Source organism: Ostrinia furnacalis, unplaced genomic scaffold (assembly GCF_004193835.3).
Source record: "Ostrinia furnacalis isolate ACB-3 unplaced genomic scaffold, ASM419383v2 OfSCF1198, whole genome shotgun sequence".
In the NCBI taxonomy this organism is placed as follows: domain Eukaryota; kingdom Metazoa; phylum Arthropoda; class Insecta; order Lepidoptera; family Crambidae; genus Ostrinia; species Ostrinia furnacalis.
In genome coordinates this window covers 137,760-158,913 of record NW_021131437.1, presented here as the reverse complement: position 1 = coordinate 158,913, position 21,154 = coordinate 137,760, and the positions used below count along the sequence as shown (strand labels likewise).

Here is a 21,154-nt window from a genome sequence, read left to right as displayed (position 1 = left end):
TCCTGTACCGAAACCACCGATACCAAATACATGATTACCTTATTTATGAAATATTATGTTTCTGGCTTGAATTTACATACATTTAATTTTGTAATTTTACTTTCCTGTCTACAGACAGGATTTAGAACAGACTACTGTATAATGCTGTATAATACTGGACGCGAGCGGCGCAGGACCGGTCTTTGTGGAAAACCTTGGGGGAGGCCTTTGTCCAGCAGTGGACGTCTTTCGGCTGAAACGAACTGTATAATGATTGTTCAGTTGTCTACTCACGAGCAATGGTTGTCCGAGGGTTTGCCATTGCCGACGTCGGGAGGTCCGCCGCAGATACACTCCTCTGCTGGCCTGGTGGACGCTTCGCTACCGTTGTCCCTGAAACGTGCTTCTGAAGGTGAGACTCCACCATACATTCATGGAGATGATCAATTTTAACGTGTTTTTATTTAAGCAATTTTACGAAATACAATTGTAAGAAAGAATATTCTTTGTGCGAATGACTAGTGACGTAATTCGCGCCACGGTGTGCGGTGGAATCTCGCCTTTTGAGGATGTGTCAAAACAAAAGTGTCAACCTAACTAAGCATACATAATTTTTCACGAATTAGTCCTCATGGGGTGGTAGGGCAAGCTATATTGCGACGTGTAGAAGTGCCCTGAAAGGGGCCTACATACTAATCAAGAATTTGAATGTGCTACGCCCGGTGATAGCCGAACTCACGAGAGGCCCAAAGGATCGATATATCACCCAGAGTTTTTCTATAATGGGCTATATTTACTACTGTTATAGTCATAGTTTACCCATAGTTTTATAAGGCGAATGTTGAGAATATCGAGGGTTTTCATTAGACTTCGAATGTCAGAAGTTTGTGATGAGTCCTTTACTCAAAACCTAACTGATTAGCATTACTTAAACGCACAGGTATTATATTCTTATTTGCGCAACATTTTAGGAACCACAAGTTGCATAATCAATAAGAGAATAACTTAGTCATCTGTATATTTTTAGACGATTCTAGATTCATGTAGTTAATCATCTAAGACCAAGGAAAAATTTTGGTCGACGAATTAAAAACGGGGCTTAACTGAGTCCTTTGGCAAACCCACTTTCAGATTAGCATCTCAGAAAAGTATCTATTTGGCTATTTCTGTTTCTAAAAACCAATAACTGATCAAATGGACTTCATATCGCGCATAGTCTTCACTGTATCGGTCGAATATTCGGCCATGAACCGCATCACACTCTCAATTTAAAATGTATCTGCCACTGGATTGGCTGTATGATGTCATACAAATCACTGCCAATAATGGAAATAAATACAGGAACAGTCATATGATCCGCAGAACATTATTATCATTTATGCGTTGTTTATGCGGTCGTTTACATACTGGGAGGATTGTGTTACACTTCTATTTACAATACCCATTTACATGGCCTCCTATGCATGCCATTGCAACAAACCATTGTATGCGTACATCTTGAAGAAGGGTTCACCTCAGTGAAAACCTAATTTTGGATAGAAAGCTTTAGTTAGACATGTTAGATTTGGCTTGCTGTTGTAAGTGCTTTTAATAAGTAACTTTACCCAAACAAGTTAGATTCCTCTTTTTGAAAAGAACCAAAACCATATAAAGATATTAATACAAAGCTTAAAAACTACCAAGTATAACACAAAAATACAACACAATTACACAAACAACAACACAAATCTATAACGACACATAATTAAAAAAAAACGCACAACACAATCACACAAATGAGAGTAGTTCTACGACGACACAATATTTGATTAAAAATCGCAATAAGTTTCTGCACATTAAGCATTAAGTTCTAATATTGTAAGAATAAATGTGCGCTTAAACGCACACTCAATAGGTACATATTATTTGCTCTAAGATCAGGTAAATGTCGAGTATGTGAGTAAATGCATCATGTACATAATGTGCCATTTAGTTATTTACTTAGTAACTCACGACACCAAGGATCTTTCCATTAATACACCATAAGTAGCACATATTAAAAGCTTTGAAAAAATAATTGGAATTGTCCTTATCTCCAGGATAGTTTTCCACTAAAGCTATCTGTTCTATTCTATTGTTATGTAATGACAATTTATCTGTTATTTATAATAATGACGTAATACCTATTTACAGTTATAGTAACGGTTCTATTAATGAATAATTTAAAACATTTACAATTAGATTAATGCGACTGCAAACTAAGTAGACCCCTATTGAAAGTAGGTATAAATCAATTCTCAAGCATAGATAGTTGATCCCCATGATTGGTGCATTAGTCCAATAAAGGTCTATGAGCTTGAGTCGGGTTTTAAGTGTCTTTTCTTACTTTTCCTAAGATTCGTAACCTATATTGTGCAGATAGATTATCACACATAAGAAAATGCAGTGCGGTGATAAAGCGGGAAAAATAGGCGCCAACTTTTCTCCCTCCGCACCTCGTAACTATCCCGAAAACATATCGTTTACTTTCCTCCCTGTGCGAAAGTTCTGTGACAATCGTGTTCCTTTATTAGATTTGCTATCAAAACAACTATTGCCTCATGTTTTTCGACCTTATATTGTGGACTTCGACTATATCAATTGACTATGAATCAGGACTTGCCTACAGAAATCACGTAGCCTTGTTAGGTACTTCAGGTTTTTTTTTAAAGTTAACTAGATAGGAAACCTATACCAATTAAATGAGGATTTACATATTTGCGCTAGTTAGTTGGTGTCAGTAGCGAGTGATAGGATCTTGATCTTACTCGACAGTGGTGCCAACCTGGTGATATCAAATGCAATAGTTCTCCTACCGCTTCAGCGCTTGCCAGTTGGCACCAAGTTCTTAACCACAAGCAAATGACAGGACCTTACGCGCCAACTGGTGAGCGCAAATACGTAAACCCTCATTGTAAAAGAAGTATACTGGTATCAGCACTTTCTCACAGGGAAGCAGTGGCGTAACTATAGGGTGGCATGGCTGGCAAAATGCCACCCTAATCCCCCCCCCCCTTCTCGCGATAGTTCAGGGCGATGGTCCCGAGCCCCCCCCCCTGGAAAATAACCCTAGATACGCCAAGGGCCCCATGCACAGAATTTGCCACGGGCCTCGAATGGTATAGTCACGCCACTGCAAGGAAGCTTCTAGAATCTAGATTCCTACAGCAAGCAGTGCAGCAACACCAACCAATGTACTCACCGGTCGGTGTTCATGTCCTGGGACATGTTGTCGTGGTACATGCTCAGGACGGACATGGCCTGAAGGTCCGCGATTTTCTCCTCCCGCGCCTTCTCTGTCTGATCCAAACAAAGAGAGTCATCATCATGGGGTCGGGATATTAAATTAACAAATTGATAACGCATTTTATAATTTAACCTTCAAATAAAAGGAAATAAAACATTTTGTTACCACGAAATTTTAAGTGCAAGAGATGAATTGAAATGATTTACACATTTTATTTTAACTGAGATGTCAGTTTGTGTAGTTAGGCCTTGGAGAATGACTAGAGTGAGGGCGTGTAGAGTTAGAAGCTTAGCTCTACGTCAGATCTACTTAATTAGTAACTTTTTGACAATGCGACAAACAAATTAATTAGATGAACATAGGAGGAGTTCGAAGTTAAGGATCGACTTCCCTCTAGTGCAAATCGGATGACTGGATCGGATTATTCAGAATTTGTTAACTGAATCATCAACGGTTTGAGAAAACATTGTCATCTAACAAATCAAATAAAGCATTAGGTAAATACGAAATTTATTTTGTAAAAGTTAAATTTCAGTGAATCAGTGAAGTTTTAAGTTAGAAAACACCAAGGAAGCGAGCCTACTGGCGGCTAACAAAGAACATTTTATTCAGTCATTATGGTAAATAACTTGTCGGGTTTTCCTGTAATGAGTAACACATACTTCTAATAGCTAATTTTATCATTATGTCTATAGTCGCCTATTTAAGACTCGAAGTCTGGGAGGGAACACCTAATTGCCGATTAATATTTCGGCAAATAATGATTAAGGGTATATTTTTAAATTTGAAATAACACTGTTTGTTGCGCGTTATAGCGGCGGAAGATGATAATTTGGGCCAAGGGAAACGTAGTGTGTGATTAGCTGTACTTGACCTATCTATACCCATCGTGTTACAGAATTGGTAGAGTCATTTTTCAATAGAGGGACGACACAGTTTAATAAAAACAATCGGTGCCAAACCAATCTCTTATTTGCGATCTGAATCTTAATAAGAGAGACTTCAACATTTTATGCGAAATTATATATAGCACCTACCTATCCAAAAACACAAGTCAGCCTTACATAATCAAGATTATTACGTTTATCTCTTTAATTACCATAACAACACATTTTATGATTGTCGTAGGTACCTAATCAAACCAAGTTTACATTCGCTCGCAAATCGCAATTCAATTAGAATTTACAAAAAACTGTAATTTCGTACTTAACACAGATAACCTTACGATAGAACTGATAAAACCCACATCTGTAGAGCACTCTTTACTCCCCTTGCGCCTCCTTTTGGACTTGCTAACTCGCCGCAATGCCACATCGTACAAAAGGTACAGTACTACATCGATTAAACACCTCACTATCATCACACTGCGATAGGAATAAGAATGAACAGAAACACCAAAATGAACGACCAAAGAACACTGACCTCGACTTCACTAATTCACTTTTTGTGACGTGCAATAACCAACAACCTGTAACACCATTCACAAGTACCTAACTACAATCTTATTTCTTATACCTACTATAAAGGCCAAAATGTCGTCAAGATAAACTTTATCAATGACGGAAAGACCACCAAAATAGACGTGTTCATTTTATGAGCCACCGCGTCTAAAGGTAAAATTTTAGTGTAAATTTTAATTTGCCCAAATGAGTTGACGATGCCGTCGGCACATCGGTAATGAGTCACATTCAAACATGACACTTTTTAGCGATTACTGAATACCCAGATGTGCAAAGACGATCGTGGGTAATAAACAAGACAGAACGGACAGTGTGATAACGCGATAACTGTTCGTTAAGAGAAGCATATTTAATTAAGATAGGATCTTTTACACTTAAATTAATTTATAGCACATTACGATTTACTAGGACGCCAAGATTTCCTGGATTCAATTAACATTGCAGTTATGGGAAGAATTGCGATACGTTCCATCTTCTAACGAACATACAATGCAGCTGAAGCGAGGCAGTAAATAACAGCTAAAGCAGTAATGCTCCTAGTTAAGAGTACGCGAATGCAAGACTAAGGGGTACTTTACAATTTAGGCAAAATAACTAAAATGCTACCATTACTGTCTGTTAGCTAGTCGGTAGTTAGAATTACTCGTCAGGGTCCATGGTAGTTACCTTTAATTAGGCAGACACCATAGGGGATTGCGTGACAACAACACACATATCTATCAATCAATTAATTAATTACAAAACAGGCGATTATCGAATAACTTATACACCTGTGTGAGCATATTCACACGCCACTATGCTGTGCGATCACCAAGCAGGCGTAAATAGCAACAAAGTACTGAAAAATTAATTATGTTCGAATAGTGTCGGGTACAAGATGCATATTTCATCGATGCGCGCAATTTCTAGACTTTACCAAAGAAACACGCCGAACTTTAGTTACAGTGTTATTTGACTTTTTAACCGAGTTTAAAAAGGAGGAGATTCAATTCGGTTGGTATTTTTTAGCTCTGTGATGGTCGTCTTGTCTGCATTTATAAGCACGAAAAGCTTCGCGCGAAAGTTAAACTATTAAAAATACTCCGCGCAAAAATTTTGTGTGCAATCTTGTGTGTGTTCGCGGAAAGTGTACTTTTATTCAAGAAGTGTATAATTTGGGGGCTGCAAAATATCACAAAATTATCTGCGCTTTTAAGTCGAGCGTGTGTATATCGCCTTTAAAACATTACAGGATTTTTACGTATCGTGTTGACGCCGTTTTACGTTCGTTAGATGAAACCAAGCTGATAAATCTCAATCTGAATTAAAATTCAAGTATGGATTTAGATTCAAACTATGTATGTATTTAAATTATTTAGATCCAATTCTATTCATGAGAAGATTTACACTGTAAAATTGTCATGAAGACATAGTTAATAATAAACCCAATAAGGTAAAAAAACATTTAACTATTATTTACATTGGAGTTTATGTGGTTTAATAAATAATGATTCAGCATCATCAGTGCACTAAGTTGCAGCAATTTCATCCATCAATTTACACAAAAAGTAAGATAAGGTCAGCACTGCCACATTAAATTAGAAAAATAATATAGTTTTTTTTTTAAATTCATTTTTTAGCACTTATCCAAAAAGTATAAAAAAAAATAAACTTGACTTGAGGTTTTTAAATAAAATTGTTCATTTATTACTTTCCTAAATAAATAAATAATTATGAACACTGTAACTGACCATTACTAGAAAACACTGATGCTTTAAAATTCATTAGAATATCTAGAAAGTTTTTATAATAATAATACTATAGTAAATAATCCCAAACCCAAAACCCTAGAATAAATGGGAAATCTAAAACAAGAAGCAGGATGTATGTGATAGATCCTCAATAACACCAAGCAGTTTATTCACTCAATCCAATGAGCATTCCCACAAGCATTAATGGCACCCTATGGTTCCCTCCCATACAAAACACTATGCTGTACACCACAGGACATAATATGTTAGTGTAAAAGGATACAGTAAATAAGGAACAGAACAGTGTGTGGTCTGTTAAATATAGGATCTATGTGATATAGTGATTGCTAAGTATGTATGAAGTAATGCTATAAGAATTAAATAAGATCTATAAAAAGAAAAAAGTGGGGACTACCCTTAAAGTAATTCATTATATTATTTGAAAGCGAGCCAATTTGTGCAAAGTAATAAATAATTAATTATGATATGAAGCTTTATTTTATACTTCCAGAGATAAGACAAAAAGTATAATAAACTCGGTTACAATTCTTATAAGAATTAGGTATATTATAATTTAATCCATCGACTGATAAAGGCACATGTCAATGGCCATATTAATAATAAAATAAAACTTTGCTACATAAGTCCGAATTAATACACATTTTGTAATGTTTTTAAAAGAGAAAGTTTGAGGTGATAAAAAGTTTATATTTATTTACCTCGTGAAATTCGTCATCTCCACTTTGGAAGAGTTGCTGGAAGGCGAGGTCATTGCGCTGGGCTTCAGTCAGGAAAGACTCCGTCTCGCCTGCGTCAGATCTCTTGTGATGTAATTTTACACCGCCCGCGTAAATAGGGGTAGTTATCTTCGGGGTAAACACATTCTCCTCCACATTTACCAACAGAGGCTTGGGAACGTCCTCTTCAAGCGATGGATCTCCGTCGGACATCACATACAACAACCAGATGTAATTTCCGTAACACTAAAATGCACTGTAGTCTTCAAAATCCTTCTTCTGAGTCACAACCTCGCACCAGATTCATCCGGTAACTTTGACAGTCCCACGCGCAAATATTTAAAATTATATCATGTTACAGGGAAGTTAACGTGGAATACTATGAAATGAATGTGATTATTGTTATCAAAATACCCTCGATAAAAATAAATTCTAACGTGATGAATGCGCGAATGAAGAGATGAAGGGAGAGAGACCAAAGGGGAGTGAAGTGAAGGGGCTGGGGGGAAGCAAATGTCAATGAAACGTCAAAAGTTGTGTTCCTGTTTTGTTCACTATTCTCTCTTGTTACGAGACATAATTGCCCATTTGAATTTTTTCTACTATTTACACGTTTTTCTACTATTTACCACAAAAATATTGTTCATACTGGCAACAATTTTTGCCACGCCGCTTATGAGCTGTCAATTTGCGTCGGTGGCTGAAAAACGGATAGGTTGCCGGCGTTTATTTCTCCAATTTCGTTTTATTTATTACTTTCTATGTAATTTTCAGCAGGACTGTGAATTAAATTCAAAATGACCGTGGAAGTGCAGAGCAAGGCGAAGCTGCCGCAGCTTACGTCTGACAAACAGCTAACATTTATAAAATTGGCTGTTTTGTCGATGGCAGCGATTTTGTGTAAGAAATTCACGTTGTTTTCACTTTGAGCTACCGCTAGAGTAGATAAACAAATCAATTACGTGGCCCTAAAAGTGGGTGGTTAGGTTTATTGATATTACTTTTAAGACCAAAATAATCTAGATTTTGTTGTGTATTGTCAATGTTTTTAGTGTAACGTGTAAAATGTGTTTTATTATTAGCGTTTGCGACCCGGTTGTTTTCCGTGCTGCGATTCGAGAGCGTGATTCACGAGTTCGATCCGTACTTCAACTACCGGACAACCCGGTACCTGACTGAAGAAGGTTTCTACAATTTCCACAACTGGTTTGATGACCGGGCATGGTACCCTCTAGGCCGTATCATTGGTGGTTAGTATGAATTTGTGACGAATATACATTTAGTTATTAAAAACCTTAATGCGTAAGTGCCTAAAAATTGCTGTACACAGTACTTAAGATGAACCTTTTGGCATTCTCCTACAGTTACCTAATATTTCATAACATATTTATTGTTTTGAAGAAAGATATCTGGAAGTTTAAAGCTATTTAACCACTACAGTCTACAAATGACTATTTGAAAAAATATTTTATTATTTATATTGGTACTTTTGTAAATTGAAACAGGTAGAGCTTTGAGCAGACTAGTTTATTTATTCAGTTAGAAAAAAAAGGCCAAGTAATAAATTAATCAATGATAAATCCAGTCCACTAATAGTCCCCAGCACTTATTCATGCATATTTCAACAGGCACGATATACCCGGGCCTGATGGTGACATCGGCAACGCTATACAATGTCATGCAGTTCCTCAATATCACCATAGACATCCGGAATGTGTGTGTCTTCCTTGCACCTTTCTTCTCCTCACTCACAACCATCGTCACTTACTTGCTGACGAAGGAGCTCAAGGTTTTGTCATGTTTTATCACTTTTTTTAGTATTAGTAATTTGTAACACGCAGCGTGGGATGTCCACCTTAAGGTAGGGAAGCGCTGGACGTAGGCCACTACCAATCGATCAACATGGAAAGCATTGGGGGAGGCCAATGTTCAGCAGTGGACGTCCTATGGCTGAAATGATGATAATGAATTTGTAACAGAATACTTTTTGAGGCGTTCTTTAAGTCCAGTGAGTCATCTCTTATTCTTTCACTGCATATATTTTCACTAGGTCTCTTCAGTCTAGAAAAGTGGAGACTACCAGTCCAGTCTCAGTTGGTAACTTTTACAAAAAATAAACTTCAAATGAATGTAACAACCGTATTACCATTAGGATGAAGGCGCAGGCCTGGTCGCCGCTGCGATGATCGCCATCGTGCCGGGCTACATCAGCCGCTCAGTGGCCGGCAGCTACGATAACGAGGGCATAGCCATCTTCTGCATGCTGCTCACGTACTACTTCTGGGTGAAAGCCGTCAATACTGGTACCATACTGTGGGCCACGATGACAGCGCTCGCTTATTTCTACATGGTGAGTGTTACTTTTCTTATTATAACTCAATATGTTGTAATTTACAATTTATGTTGATGTTATTTACAAGCAGTGCTGGTGTAGCATGGGTTGGCACCCGGGGCGGTACTTTTTTTTGGTACCGATTCGAAGATGAAAGATGTACGAATGACGAATGCAGATGCGCCAGCGAGTACAAATGGCAATGCCAGATTTTGTATGGATAACAATCATAGATCAAAATCACGAAAGCTTCACGCCAACTAGTTCATGGAACTACTTTGGTTTTTGCTCTTTCGAACAGACTTTTTCTTGCTATTGTCTTAGTTGTACTCTTGTGCTAGCAGAAACGTTAAAATAAATGGTCATGAAATTATTCACTTAATTAATATCGAGAGTTGATAAATAACAAGTTTATTGAATCGTCGCACTTCAAACGACCCTACTTCAAATATTGCCTCAATGATAGTAAATAACTGCCGCCTTCAGACACGATTAACGAATAAAGTCGCGTAAAATAATATTCAGGTAACTAATAATTTATTTTATTACTTGGAAATAAATAAATAAATGTCAGTGTGTAGTAATAGAACAGAAATTAGTATCTTCCCCATATTAGTGTTATTATAATTACTCCACAAAAAAAACTCCACACTTGTTTATAAACTGTTTTTCTTTTTATTTAAATCCCAATCATATTTTTTTGCTGCAAAAACATAACATCTATCTATGTCAGCCTTTGGGTTCCTGGCCACACGCATCCAGTTCACTCCAGCCTGCTGCCGGATATCGTCTGTCCATCGTTTAGGCAAAAACATAACATACAACTTGACATTTCTACCCAGGTGTCGTCATGGGGAGGCTACGTGTTCCTCATCAACCTGATTCCTCTTCACGTGCTGGCTTTGATGCTGCTCGGTCGATTCTCATCCCGAGTGTATGTAGCATACAGCACGCTGTACTGTGTGGGCACTATACTGTCCATGCAGATCTCCTTTGTCGGCTTCCAGCCGGTACAGAGTTCGGAGCATATGCTGGTAAGTGTCATCTCATCATCAAGTATTTAGATCTTCATAAAAAACATGACCATCTTTAATGTACTCTAGAGGCAAATGGAGAATTTGGCATACACTGTTTCTATGAATATACGTGTGCGTCAAGCCACTGTTTTGTTTATGCAATACCCCTTATATTGCTTATACGGCTTGATGTCCGCGTATTAGATTTTTTGACTAAAATTGATAGCTGCATATTTTTCTGTTTTGTTATTTCAGTAGCATAGCAGGCGTACAGCTATCATAGAATATTACGAAAGCTTCACGCCGATTAGTTTTTAGAACTTGTTCGGTTTTTGCTCTTTCGAACACATTCAAACAACATTTTACTTTTATGAAAACTTGCTGTTTCATGCACATGAAACGCGCCGTATAAGCGATGTTTTTCGCACTCAATTCTACATAGGGTTACAAGCCATTACCGCGACTGAAACGTGCAGCTGGCACTAATTAAGTGCGCGTCGACAGCGCCTGTAGAAACGTTTTGTTTTTGCCTAACACCTCTTTCTTTTCCTAGACGCTGGGCACATTCAGTCAGTGCCAGATTACTAAAATATTTGTTTATTTCCAAGGTGCTGGGCACATTTAGTCTATGCCAGATTACTAACATTTCTCTTTCTTTCCTAGGCGCTAGGAACATTCGGTCTCTGCCAGCTATACGCGTTCGCCCAATACCTTCGCGCGCGCCTGTCTCCCGCCAACTTCGAGCTACTCTTCAAGGCGCTTCTGACCACGCTACTGGCAACGCTCGGCACCGCCGCCGCCGTGCTCACCATCACCGGTGTGTATAGCGAGGACCTTACGTCGAAGTGATAGGTGTCATTTTCCAACGAACTCCAATCCAAATTCCAATGTCCTCTTGACTTTCTTGTAAAGCCCGGTCTCCGAGCACGTAGCATTTTGTCCAATGACCCCAAGCCCAAGCTACCCATCTTTATCGCTCGCGGACGCCTTTCGCACAGTCGCGACAGCAATATAATTACGCGCGAGCGATAAGGATTGGTAGGTTGGGGTCATTGGACAAAATTCTACGTGCTCGGCGACCAGACTATAACTGTTTTTATTTAAAGTTTCAACCACACCATATATCATAAGGAATTGATAGGTCGCGTGGACTGTCATGGATCGTGCGACCTGTCATTGACCTTAGATCGCGCCGGCGATGGCGATGTGCACGCGTTGGTGTGGTTGAAGCTTAAAACTGATCTTTAAGGCTGGTCAATAGTACATTTCATCCATTACTTAAAATTATTTTACAGGAAAAATCTCACCATGGACTGGACGTTTCTACTCTCTGCTGGACCCGTCATACGCTAAGAACCACATTCCTATTATTGGTAAGTTAACCATAATGTGCTTTTGCTATATTTCATCGACAAAGATTAGTCATAGGACCCACTTATGCCGTTTTCTGAGCTTGGACATAAACTTAAGATTACTAACAGTACAGCGTCGATTTCTTGTAACACCTACAACTGTTTAGTACTGCTTTATTGAAGCGCGGTTTCTATTCCGCATCTACGCGGCCTCAAATTAAAAAAAAAACTTAATCTATGCTATGTTTTCCCATCTTATTGTGAAGTCGCATTTGACGCGGTGCTATGCTTAATACTTAATATTATAAATGCGAAACTGTCTGTCTGTCCTGCTTTCACGCCTAAACCACTGAACCAATTTTGATGAAATTTGGCATAGAGATAGTTTGAGTCCCGGGAAAGGACATAGGATAGTTTTTATCCTGGTTTTTGAAACAAGTACGCGCGCGATAAAGTTTTTCTGTGACCCAAAATTCCACGCGGGCGAAGCCGGGGGCGGAAAGCTAGTACCTTTATATTCTCATGTCGAAAACTTTGTTTCCAGCATCCGTCTCTGAGCATCAGCCGACGTCGTGGTCGTCGTTCTACTTCGACCTGCAGGTGCTGGTGTTCCTGTTTCCCGCCGGACTGTACTTCTGCTTCAGCAAGCTAACTGATGCCAACATCTTCATCATCCTGTATGGAGTGCTTAGCATCTACTTTGCTGTGAGTATTATCTAGAGTTCTAGACATTGACTTACAGGGTTAATTACATTTCCATTTGGTTTGTTGGTAAAAACTAAGCAAATCAAATCGTGGCCTTAACACACATTTATTTATTATTGAGGCATACCAACAAAATTACATACTACAAAGTAATAACATGAAAATATTACTTATAGAAGTTTAGTATGTATGCATGCTAATAATAGGTACACACAGTTTTGGCCAATATACTTAGTTTACACATGGGTGCCTATTGTAAATTTTTGTGATAAAGTATCGTTCAATCAAAGGGCCACATCCAGGTGCTTCCCGCGACCTTAACCGTCGATCCTCCAAGTGGAAAGGCCTACTTTGTAAAGTATGCATAGTCCAAGAATGTAGCGAGTTTATGTGCCTATGGTCTCTAGCCATACCTGACTGAGAACCAACGAAGGGCGGAGTAAGAAGAACGTTCTCGAATAGAATCCACGTCTTAAAAATGTAGCGTGTCAAAAAGCTAGCATCGCTGCTAGCTTTTTGGGATAAATAACACTTCCTCAAAATATTTTATAGTCGCAAAACATTTACAGTACGTTTTTTAGTCCCGTTCCCCAACTAAATATTTTACATGATGACAAACAAAGCTGGAGCGCGTAGAGACACGTCGAGTGATATCATTCCGATGTTTCCGCGCCGTGATCCTATACACTTTGATCGCTGACATCCACAAAAACCAAACTACAAACATTAAACTATCACCAAAATATTCAGACCCTTCTCCGCTTGTCCCACACAGGGTGTGATGGTCCGTCTTATGCTGGTACTAGCTCCAGTGATGTGCATCGTGTCAGGGGTCGCCGCATCGAGCCTGCTCAGTTTACACGTTAAGGACATTGAGCCTAAAGTGGAGAAACATGAGAAAAAAAAGAAGCACGAAAATAACTTGGTCTTCAGGTCTGAGGTAATTTTTCCACTTTTAAATATGATTTACTTTTTATTTTTTTTATCCACAACGAGGAAGCTCTTGGCCTGTATCTCACCTGATGGTAAGTGATGATCAGGCCGAAGGTGGAAGCGAGCTTCACCCGGAATCCTCGACCACGGAGGAACTAGCTATCTTACCTCTAACTGCCGGAACACAACATTTGTTGTTATGACTTTTCATGACTTGATATTAAAATGTGAGTGACACATAGATTTTACATAATTGAGATTTACTAGAATAATGTGAAAACTTGTGCTTTGATTCCAAGCATTCGCAAATGGTAACAAATAACCAATTCGATTGTAAAGCTTATCAAGTACTAGCTTTCCGCCCGCGGCTTCGCCCGCGTGGAATTTTGTCTGTCACAGAAAAACTTTATCGCGCGCGTCCCTGTTTCAAAAACCGGGATAAAAACTATCCTATGTTCTTTCCCGGGACTCAAACTATCTCTATGCCAAATTTCATCAAAATCGGTTGCGAGGTTTAAGCGGGAAAGCGTAACAGACAGACAGACAGACAGAGAGTTACTTTCGCATTTATAATATTAGTTGGGATAATGGTGCCAAAATGCTATCTTGAGCCGTTTGAGTAACTAAACAAGGTTCAAAATACAGCGTCAACTTTTCATCTCCAGGTTGGCGCAGTATTCGTATGCGTACTCGGCTGTCTGCTGACGTCATACGTGTTCCACTGCACGTGGGTGACGTCAGAGGCGTACTCGTCGCCGTCTATTGTGTTATCGGCGCGCGCGCACGACGGAGCTCGGATTATATTCGACGACTTCCGCGAGGCTTACACTTGGCTCAAGATGAACACGCCCGAGGTGAGATACTGTCTTGATTTCACACTACAGATGTAGTTTGACACGGGAATATTCCCACATCTCGTAGCCAGGATCTACATGCCTGTGAGTGACGTCGACGGCGTATAATTGGCTCAAGACGCTTGAGGTAAGACTGGACTTCTCACTGGGTGAGATGCCGGTGCTGGGCTGTCTGCTGACGTCATACGTGGTTCACTGCACGTGGGTGACGTCAGGCGTACTCGTCGCCTTCCATAGTGTTATAGGCGCGCGCGCACGACGGAGCAAGGATTATCTTCGACGACTTCCGCGAGGCTTATACTTGGCTCAAGATGAACACGCCTGAGGTAAGAACAGCGTTTGGATTTCACACTACAGATATAGCTGGATAACGGGACTATTCCCACGTCTCGTAGCCAGGATCTACATGCCCGTGAGTGACGTCGACGGAGTATACTTGGCTCAAGACGCCTGAGGTAAGACTGTTTAGACTTCACACTATAGACAAATGCCGGCGAGGCAGCCTGCTGACGTCATACGTGTTCCACTGCACGTGGGTGACGTCAGAGGCGTACTCCTCGCCTTCCATAGTGCTGTCGGCGCGCGCGCACGACGGAGCAAGGATTATATTCGACGACTTCCGCGAGGCTTACACTTGGCTCAAGATGAACACGCCCGAGGTGAGATACTGTTTTGATTTCACACGATGTAGTTTGACACGGGAATATTCCCACGTCTCGTAGCCAGGATCTACATGCCCATGAATGACGTCGACGGCGTATAATTGGCTCAAGACGCTTGAGGTAAGACTGGACTTCTCACTGGGTGAGATGCCGGTGCTGGGCTGTCTGCTGACGTCATACGTGGTTCACTGCACGTGGGTGACGTCAGAGGCGTACTCGTCGCCTTCCATAGTGTTATCGGCGCGCGCGCACGACGGAGCAAGGATTATCTTCGACGACTTCCGCGAGGCTTATACTTGGCTCAAGATGAACACGCCTGAGGTAAGAACAGCGTTTGGATTTCACACTACAGATATAGCTGGATAACGGGACTATTCCCACGTCTCGTAGCCAGGATCTACATGCCCGTGAGTGACGTCGACGGAGTATACTTGGCTCAAGACGCCTGAGGTAAGACTGGACTTCTCACTAGACAGAGATGCCGGTGCTGGGCTGTCTGCTGACGTCATACGTGTTCCACTGCACGTGGATGACGTCAGAGGCGTACTCGTCGCCTTCCATAGTGTTATCGGCGCGCGCGCACGACGGAGCAAGGATTATCTTTGATGACTTCCGCGAGGCTTATACTTGGCTCAAAATGAACACGCCCGAGGTGAGAAGACGTCTCAGCCAAATTCAGCTGTGGACGTCATTAATTCAAAGTTCAGAGAAGACAAAAGTTGTTCGAATTTCACCCTAGAGATGCCACTCGATTACTTATTATCTAGGATGCGCTCAACGATATAATATTCAATAGATTTTATCGATTCTATTTAGGTCCTTATCTGTAATGTGCTGTATTATAACAAGACACATTTTTATTGTTTAAAATCGATATAAATACCACGATTATGATCTTAACGCGCATTCTAGCTTGGCTTGTCTACTATCAATAGAATTATCGATATTGCTGACACAACTATAGATTTTTAATGCCTGGTTTGGTGATTAGGCAGTTGAGCTCTCTCTGAGTTTTATTCATAGGTGAGGCACACCACACACAGTGTAAAATCGCTTGTATATACTCCCAACTTACACACATCTCATATACCTCCCATTATTTCAGAACTCAAAAGTGATGTCATGGTGGGACTACGGGTACCAAATAACAGCGATGGCGAACCGAACAGTGATAGTGGACAACAACACGTGGAACAATACACATATCTCCCGCGTGGGGCAGGCCATGGCGTCGACCGAAGAAAAGGCTTACGAGATCATGCAGGAACTGGACGTGGATTACGTGCTGGTTATATTCGGAGGCTTGGTCGGGTACTCGTCGGATGGTGAGTAGACTGCTACTAATAATATTTGAAACTTTCGGTTTATTTTGGTTATTGTTTATAGTTTATTTATTTTTATATAGTTTATGCCAGGGATGTTATGGATATAAAAAAACGTCTGAAACCGTAACCGATTCAAAAGTTTCGGATAATTTCTGATGTAGGCAGTTTAAAAATTGTTTTTTGTATAGCATTAATATAAAGGCATAACAGCCTGATTTACCTTTATAGTGCCATTTAGTATCAATTTTTATTTTTTTATTACTTTTTATTGAATGAACCGTGTTGGACAACTATTGCAAATTGCATTCTAAAGTACAGATATCCGTAACCGTAACCGAAACTTTCGGATATGCGAAATAAAAAAATATCCGTAACCGAAACCGGTATAATAATATTCCTATATCCGTAACCGTATCCTTAACCGAAACTACATATCCATAACATCCCTAGTTTATGCCTCTAGTGTACATTGTTGATGACCGCAGATGTCATCTTTTACGCTAAAACTTGTGCTTGCGCCCGCCGTTAGTTAGCTAGTATAAGCTGACGTTATGCGTTTAGAAACCCGTCTCACCTGTTCGTCACATAACGCTGTTCATATTATTCTTCGATACAGACACGTGTGGGCACCCGCTCGAGATTTAGCCACATTTAGCGTAGACCCTAAGCAGAAATTGTTGATAAATCTCGGGTAGGGTTTAAGGATCGGTCACACTAGATGCGATCTGCGGTCAGGGTCAAAGTGACACTCAGACCGCTTCTAATGTGACAAATGCTTTAGCATGGGCTTACCCGGCTTCGGGACTAGGGGGGCAAGTCATATTCAGCTTCTGACCTAGGAGCGCAAGCCAGATTTTTTAGGTCAGTTTGACTTAGTGTTAGACTTAGGGTTTGAAATTATCAAGATAATTACGCTTCATGATAATTATCGGATAATTATCAGATAATCATCAACAATATAAGATACATTTGTCATATTGTTTTATAAGAAATGTTACTTTATGTTTTTGGTTGCTGATTGTTGTCAAGCTATTCATCGCTAGTCGCTTAAAGCTTGGAAAATAGATAAATATTTTGACGCTAGATAACTAGTGATCATTTTGGAGCTTAATAGATAGGTTTTATAAATGTCTATGTTGATTAACGCCTACCACTAGACGCAAGTGCGGAAATACACGTTCGAAAACTTCGAATTCAGTTCATTTTCACGAGCGCATTTTTTTGTTATTATCAACCGATAATTATCCATCTGTTATTATCACGATAATTATATTATAGTATTGATAATTATCATGATAATTATCCTTTCGAACCCTGGTTAGACTTACTTCAAAGAGACTTCCAGGGGGACCAAGCGACGTCCGCCAGGTTCCCAAGATGCTTTGAGACACTGCGTCAATTCCACCTCACTTCTTCGCAGACATCAACAAATTCCTATGGATGGTGCGCATCGGCGGCAGCACGGAACGTGGCGCGCACATCCGCGAAGCCGACTACTATACGGGAGCCGGCGAATTCCGCGTCGACGCCGACGGCTCGCCCACGCTGCTCAACTGCCTAATGTACAAGATGAGCTACTACAAGTTCGGGCTCGTCTACACCGAGGGCGGTCAGTATCACTCGAGCAGTAATACAGTGTGCTCACCATGAGTTCCGCGCAGACGCCGACGGCTCGCCCACGCTGCTCAACTGCCTAATGTACAAGATGAGCTACTACAAGTTCGGGCTCGTCTACACCGAGGGCGGTCAGTATCACGCAGCAATTAAATTGATGGAAGGAACTCTATTAATTCGCGACGGAATTTGGAAGAGCAAAACGGCAAAAATACGTATTCACAAACATTACTATGAGTATCACAGTGCGCGTGGACGCTCAGGGTCACACACGAACCAATCACAGAGCTCTATTCAACGCTGTGTGTTCGATTTGCTGCTTCATTGAGAAAACATCGTTTGTGACGAGCGAAAGACGTGTCACGAACTTATTGGGTATTTTAGGTGTCACGAACTATTTTCACGCCGCGCTGGCTGTACAGTTACAGTGTATAGGCGACATAGAAAATATATTTACAGTAAAAATACTTGGACAAAAAAATACAAGCCACATAACTAAGGGACTTTCTATACACAATCTTAATCATAACATCCTACTAATATTATGAAAGGGTGAAGCCGCGGGCAAAAGCTAGTAACACATACTTTCTAATTTACTCTAAAGCCTGGTCCGTGAGCACGTAGAATCCCGTCTCGCACACTCACTGCGGGCGCGCGTCGCACAGTCACGACAGCAATATAATGAGGATCATTTCGATTTTTAGCTGTGAATGTAGATTTATAGGGCTAAGAAATCCTTAATACACAGTGCAAAAATTTTTGTTCTACGACAAAAATTGACGAAGTTATGGCCAAATTACTAAAAAAGTTCACTGACCGCCCGGCGCGGGGACGATGACGTCATTATATCCGATCCGAACGCTGCCGGCGTACTGCGTGGATAGAAAATATTTTTTTCTAGCCAAATTATCAGTTTTAGAGAAAAACTTGTAATGACATTTATTCATCAGAATAAAGTAAGCTATCGATAGGTAATTTTTAAAAATGGAAATTGTGAAAAATAACGCAAAAAATCCATACGCTCATACGATTCAATGGCACGCAGAGACGCGATTGGGGTCTCCGCGGTGGTATATTTGGCGATTTATTCAAATAAAGTGTACTCAATACAAACAATCATTAAGTTACACTCACCCCAACCGCGTCTCCGCATTGCATCGAATCCTATGAAAATGTGGTTTTTGGACATAGCAATACTTATTTTTCACAATTTTTATTTTTAAAAATTACTGGTCGATAGGTTACTTTATTTTGAAGAATTAATGTTATGAAAAGTTTTTTTCTAAAACTGATAGTTTAGCCGGAAAAAAATATTTTCCATCCCATTAGTACGCCGGCTGCGCTCGATTCGGATATAATGACGTCACGCGGCCTTGCGTACGTTGACTTTTAGCGGCAAAAACGGCCTATGTTTATTACTTAATATCTTCGTAAGTAATGGTCCGATTTGGATAATTCAAAAAGATATATCTTTCTTATGTCTTAAAGATTAACGTAGATACTAGTTTTATTGAATTTTCTACAACAGTACTGATCCTCATTACGCGCGAGCGATAAGGATGAGTAGCTTGGGGTCATTGGACGGGATTCTACGTGCTCACGGACCAGGCTTTATCTAATTTCATCTTTTCTCGCAGGCCGCCCGCCAGGCTTCGACCGCGTGCGCAGCGCCGAAATCGGCAACAAGGACTTCAACCTCGACGTATTAGAGGAAGCCTACACCACCGAGCACTGGCTGGTGCGCATCTACAAGGTCAAGCCGCTGCCCAACCGCGGCGTGTGAGCCGACGCGCGCGCTTTCCTGCACCGCGCTATACGGGCCACGCTCGACGACCTGCACGCGTTCCGGAATGACGTCGTCGAGCAGTACCTGACGATTATTGCCGATCTGATAAGTCTGAGCGGTTGATTGCGATTACTAACACAATGTAGACCCGAAAAAAATAGGCTGGGTTGCACCACCTTACTTCAACTTTAACAAACGTCAAAAATAAGTCCAGCTCCATACAGAAAACACCAGTTATCGTATGGTTACGGTTAAAGTTTAAAGTTAGGTGGTGCAACTCGGCCTTAATGTAGTAACATTCGTGACAGTTACGACTTTGCGATTGCTTTGCTGTGCGAAGTAACTAAGGAAAAAGAACAGTTTCAGAATTAAAGCTGTCACTAATGTTAGGTACTTTATCTAGGAGCAGACTAACATGAACAGCACGACATAGTTTTTTTTTTTTTTTTTTGTTGAAGTGCTATCGGTTTGCACTTACTATCGGAGCTATTGGGTTACTCCGAGAGCAAGGCAGTGTTTATCTTTCCGGGCTATTTAGTGTTAATTATTATTTATTGAATTCTTTGAGCACGACATAGTTTAGACAAGTTATACGTGCACTTCTCGTTAATAGAATTCTACCGTAAAGTTCATGCTAGTAGCTCTGGCACTGTTAATAATAGAAGACACAAATACGCAACAATCGCTAGGATAAGTTATGTTAACAAATGACGCTCGGTGCACGGAAGCCTTCGCGTTCAGTTACCGTTCCGATTGCCTTTAATACATACAAAGCATCATGCAAACACGTCTCTTATTAGCTCAATAACGAATGAAAAGTTGTGCACCCAATGTTAATTGCAATGTAATACGCCGAGTGTAGCACTAAACAAAAATGCAAATGGGTTTTGTACATATTTGAGGAAATCAGAACGTAATATAATATTGTTCCATCAATTTCCTAACGGATTTTGGACACTTGATTTTACAGTGATAAACTAAGGACAAAAGTTGAGTGTTAAAGTTGATATGTGATTGAAGTCACAAAGTATGACATAAGTTGTGTGTGTTGAATACAAAATATTATGTGCAATCTTCAAAGAATAACCAATTTACTTTTATCAAATGCCTGATTACCGAACTGTCATACTTATAAGTGGTGCATTTAGTGAAAAATAGACTGAAACATGTCAGTTAGTTTCACCATATTGTATAATTTTTCTAAATTATATTGTAGTAGTGGACACTATTATTAGAGAGCATTAAGCCTGCACTAGAAGGCGCAGTTTATTTGTCATACATTCATTATGAATGAACTAGATATAATCGCACAAATAATTCACAACCTTTCACGAAACCGTTCTTGTAGTTTAATAGCATGACATTAACAGATGTTTATTTGTAAATGTTATTACATTTCAGTGT

At 40.1% G+C, this 21,154-nt stretch overlaps 2 protein-coding genes across 3 annotated transcripts in view; one reads left to right on the top strand and one right to left on the bottom strand.

Moving 5' to 3' along the window:
- The window catches only part of LOC114351821 (anoctamin-1), a 30,299-nt gene extending 22,631 nt beyond the window's left edge, over positions 1–7,668 (bottom strand). The window contains exons 1-3 of the mRNA XM_028303157.1: positions 7,154–7,668; positions 3,200–3,297; positions 274–372 (exon numbers count right to left, since the gene is read on the bottom strand). Of these exons, the coding sequence (XP_028158958.1) occupies positions 274–372; positions 3,200–3,297; positions 7,154–7,384 (428 nt within the window). The 5' untranslated portion in view covers positions 7,385–7,668. The remainder of the gene's footprint in view (positions 1–273; positions 373–3,199; positions 3,298–7,153) is intronic.
- A 171-nt stretch (positions 7,669–7,839) lies between these two features.
- On the top strand, positions 7,840–20,948 carry Stt3A (catalytic subunit 3A of the oligosaccharyltransferase complex). Of its 2 annotated transcripts, XM_028303154.1 has the most exons (14): positions 7,873–8,071; positions 8,254–8,421; positions 8,800–8,960; positions 9,324–9,521; positions 10,346–10,537; positions 11,183–11,336; positions 11,815–11,892; positions 12,416–12,576; positions 13,352–13,516; positions 14,175–14,240; positions 14,900–15,022; positions 16,131–16,350; positions 17,771–17,959; positions 19,602–20,948. In XM_028303154.1, exons 1-14 carry the CDS (start codon positions 7,969–7,971, stop codon positions 19,745–19,747), a joined length of 2,124 nt encoding a protein of 707 aa, XP_028158955.1. In that variant the 5' UTR covers positions 7,873–7,968; the 3' UTR covers positions 19,748–20,948. The 2 variants fall into 2 exon arrangements, with proteins under 2 accessions (XP_028158954.1, XP_028158955.1); XM_028303153.1 differs by lacking the exon at positions 14,900–15,022 and having other exon boundaries at positions 7,840–8,071; positions 14,175–14,363; positions 19,602–19,747.
- The last annotated feature ends 206 nt before the right edge of the window (positions 20,949–21,154 follow it).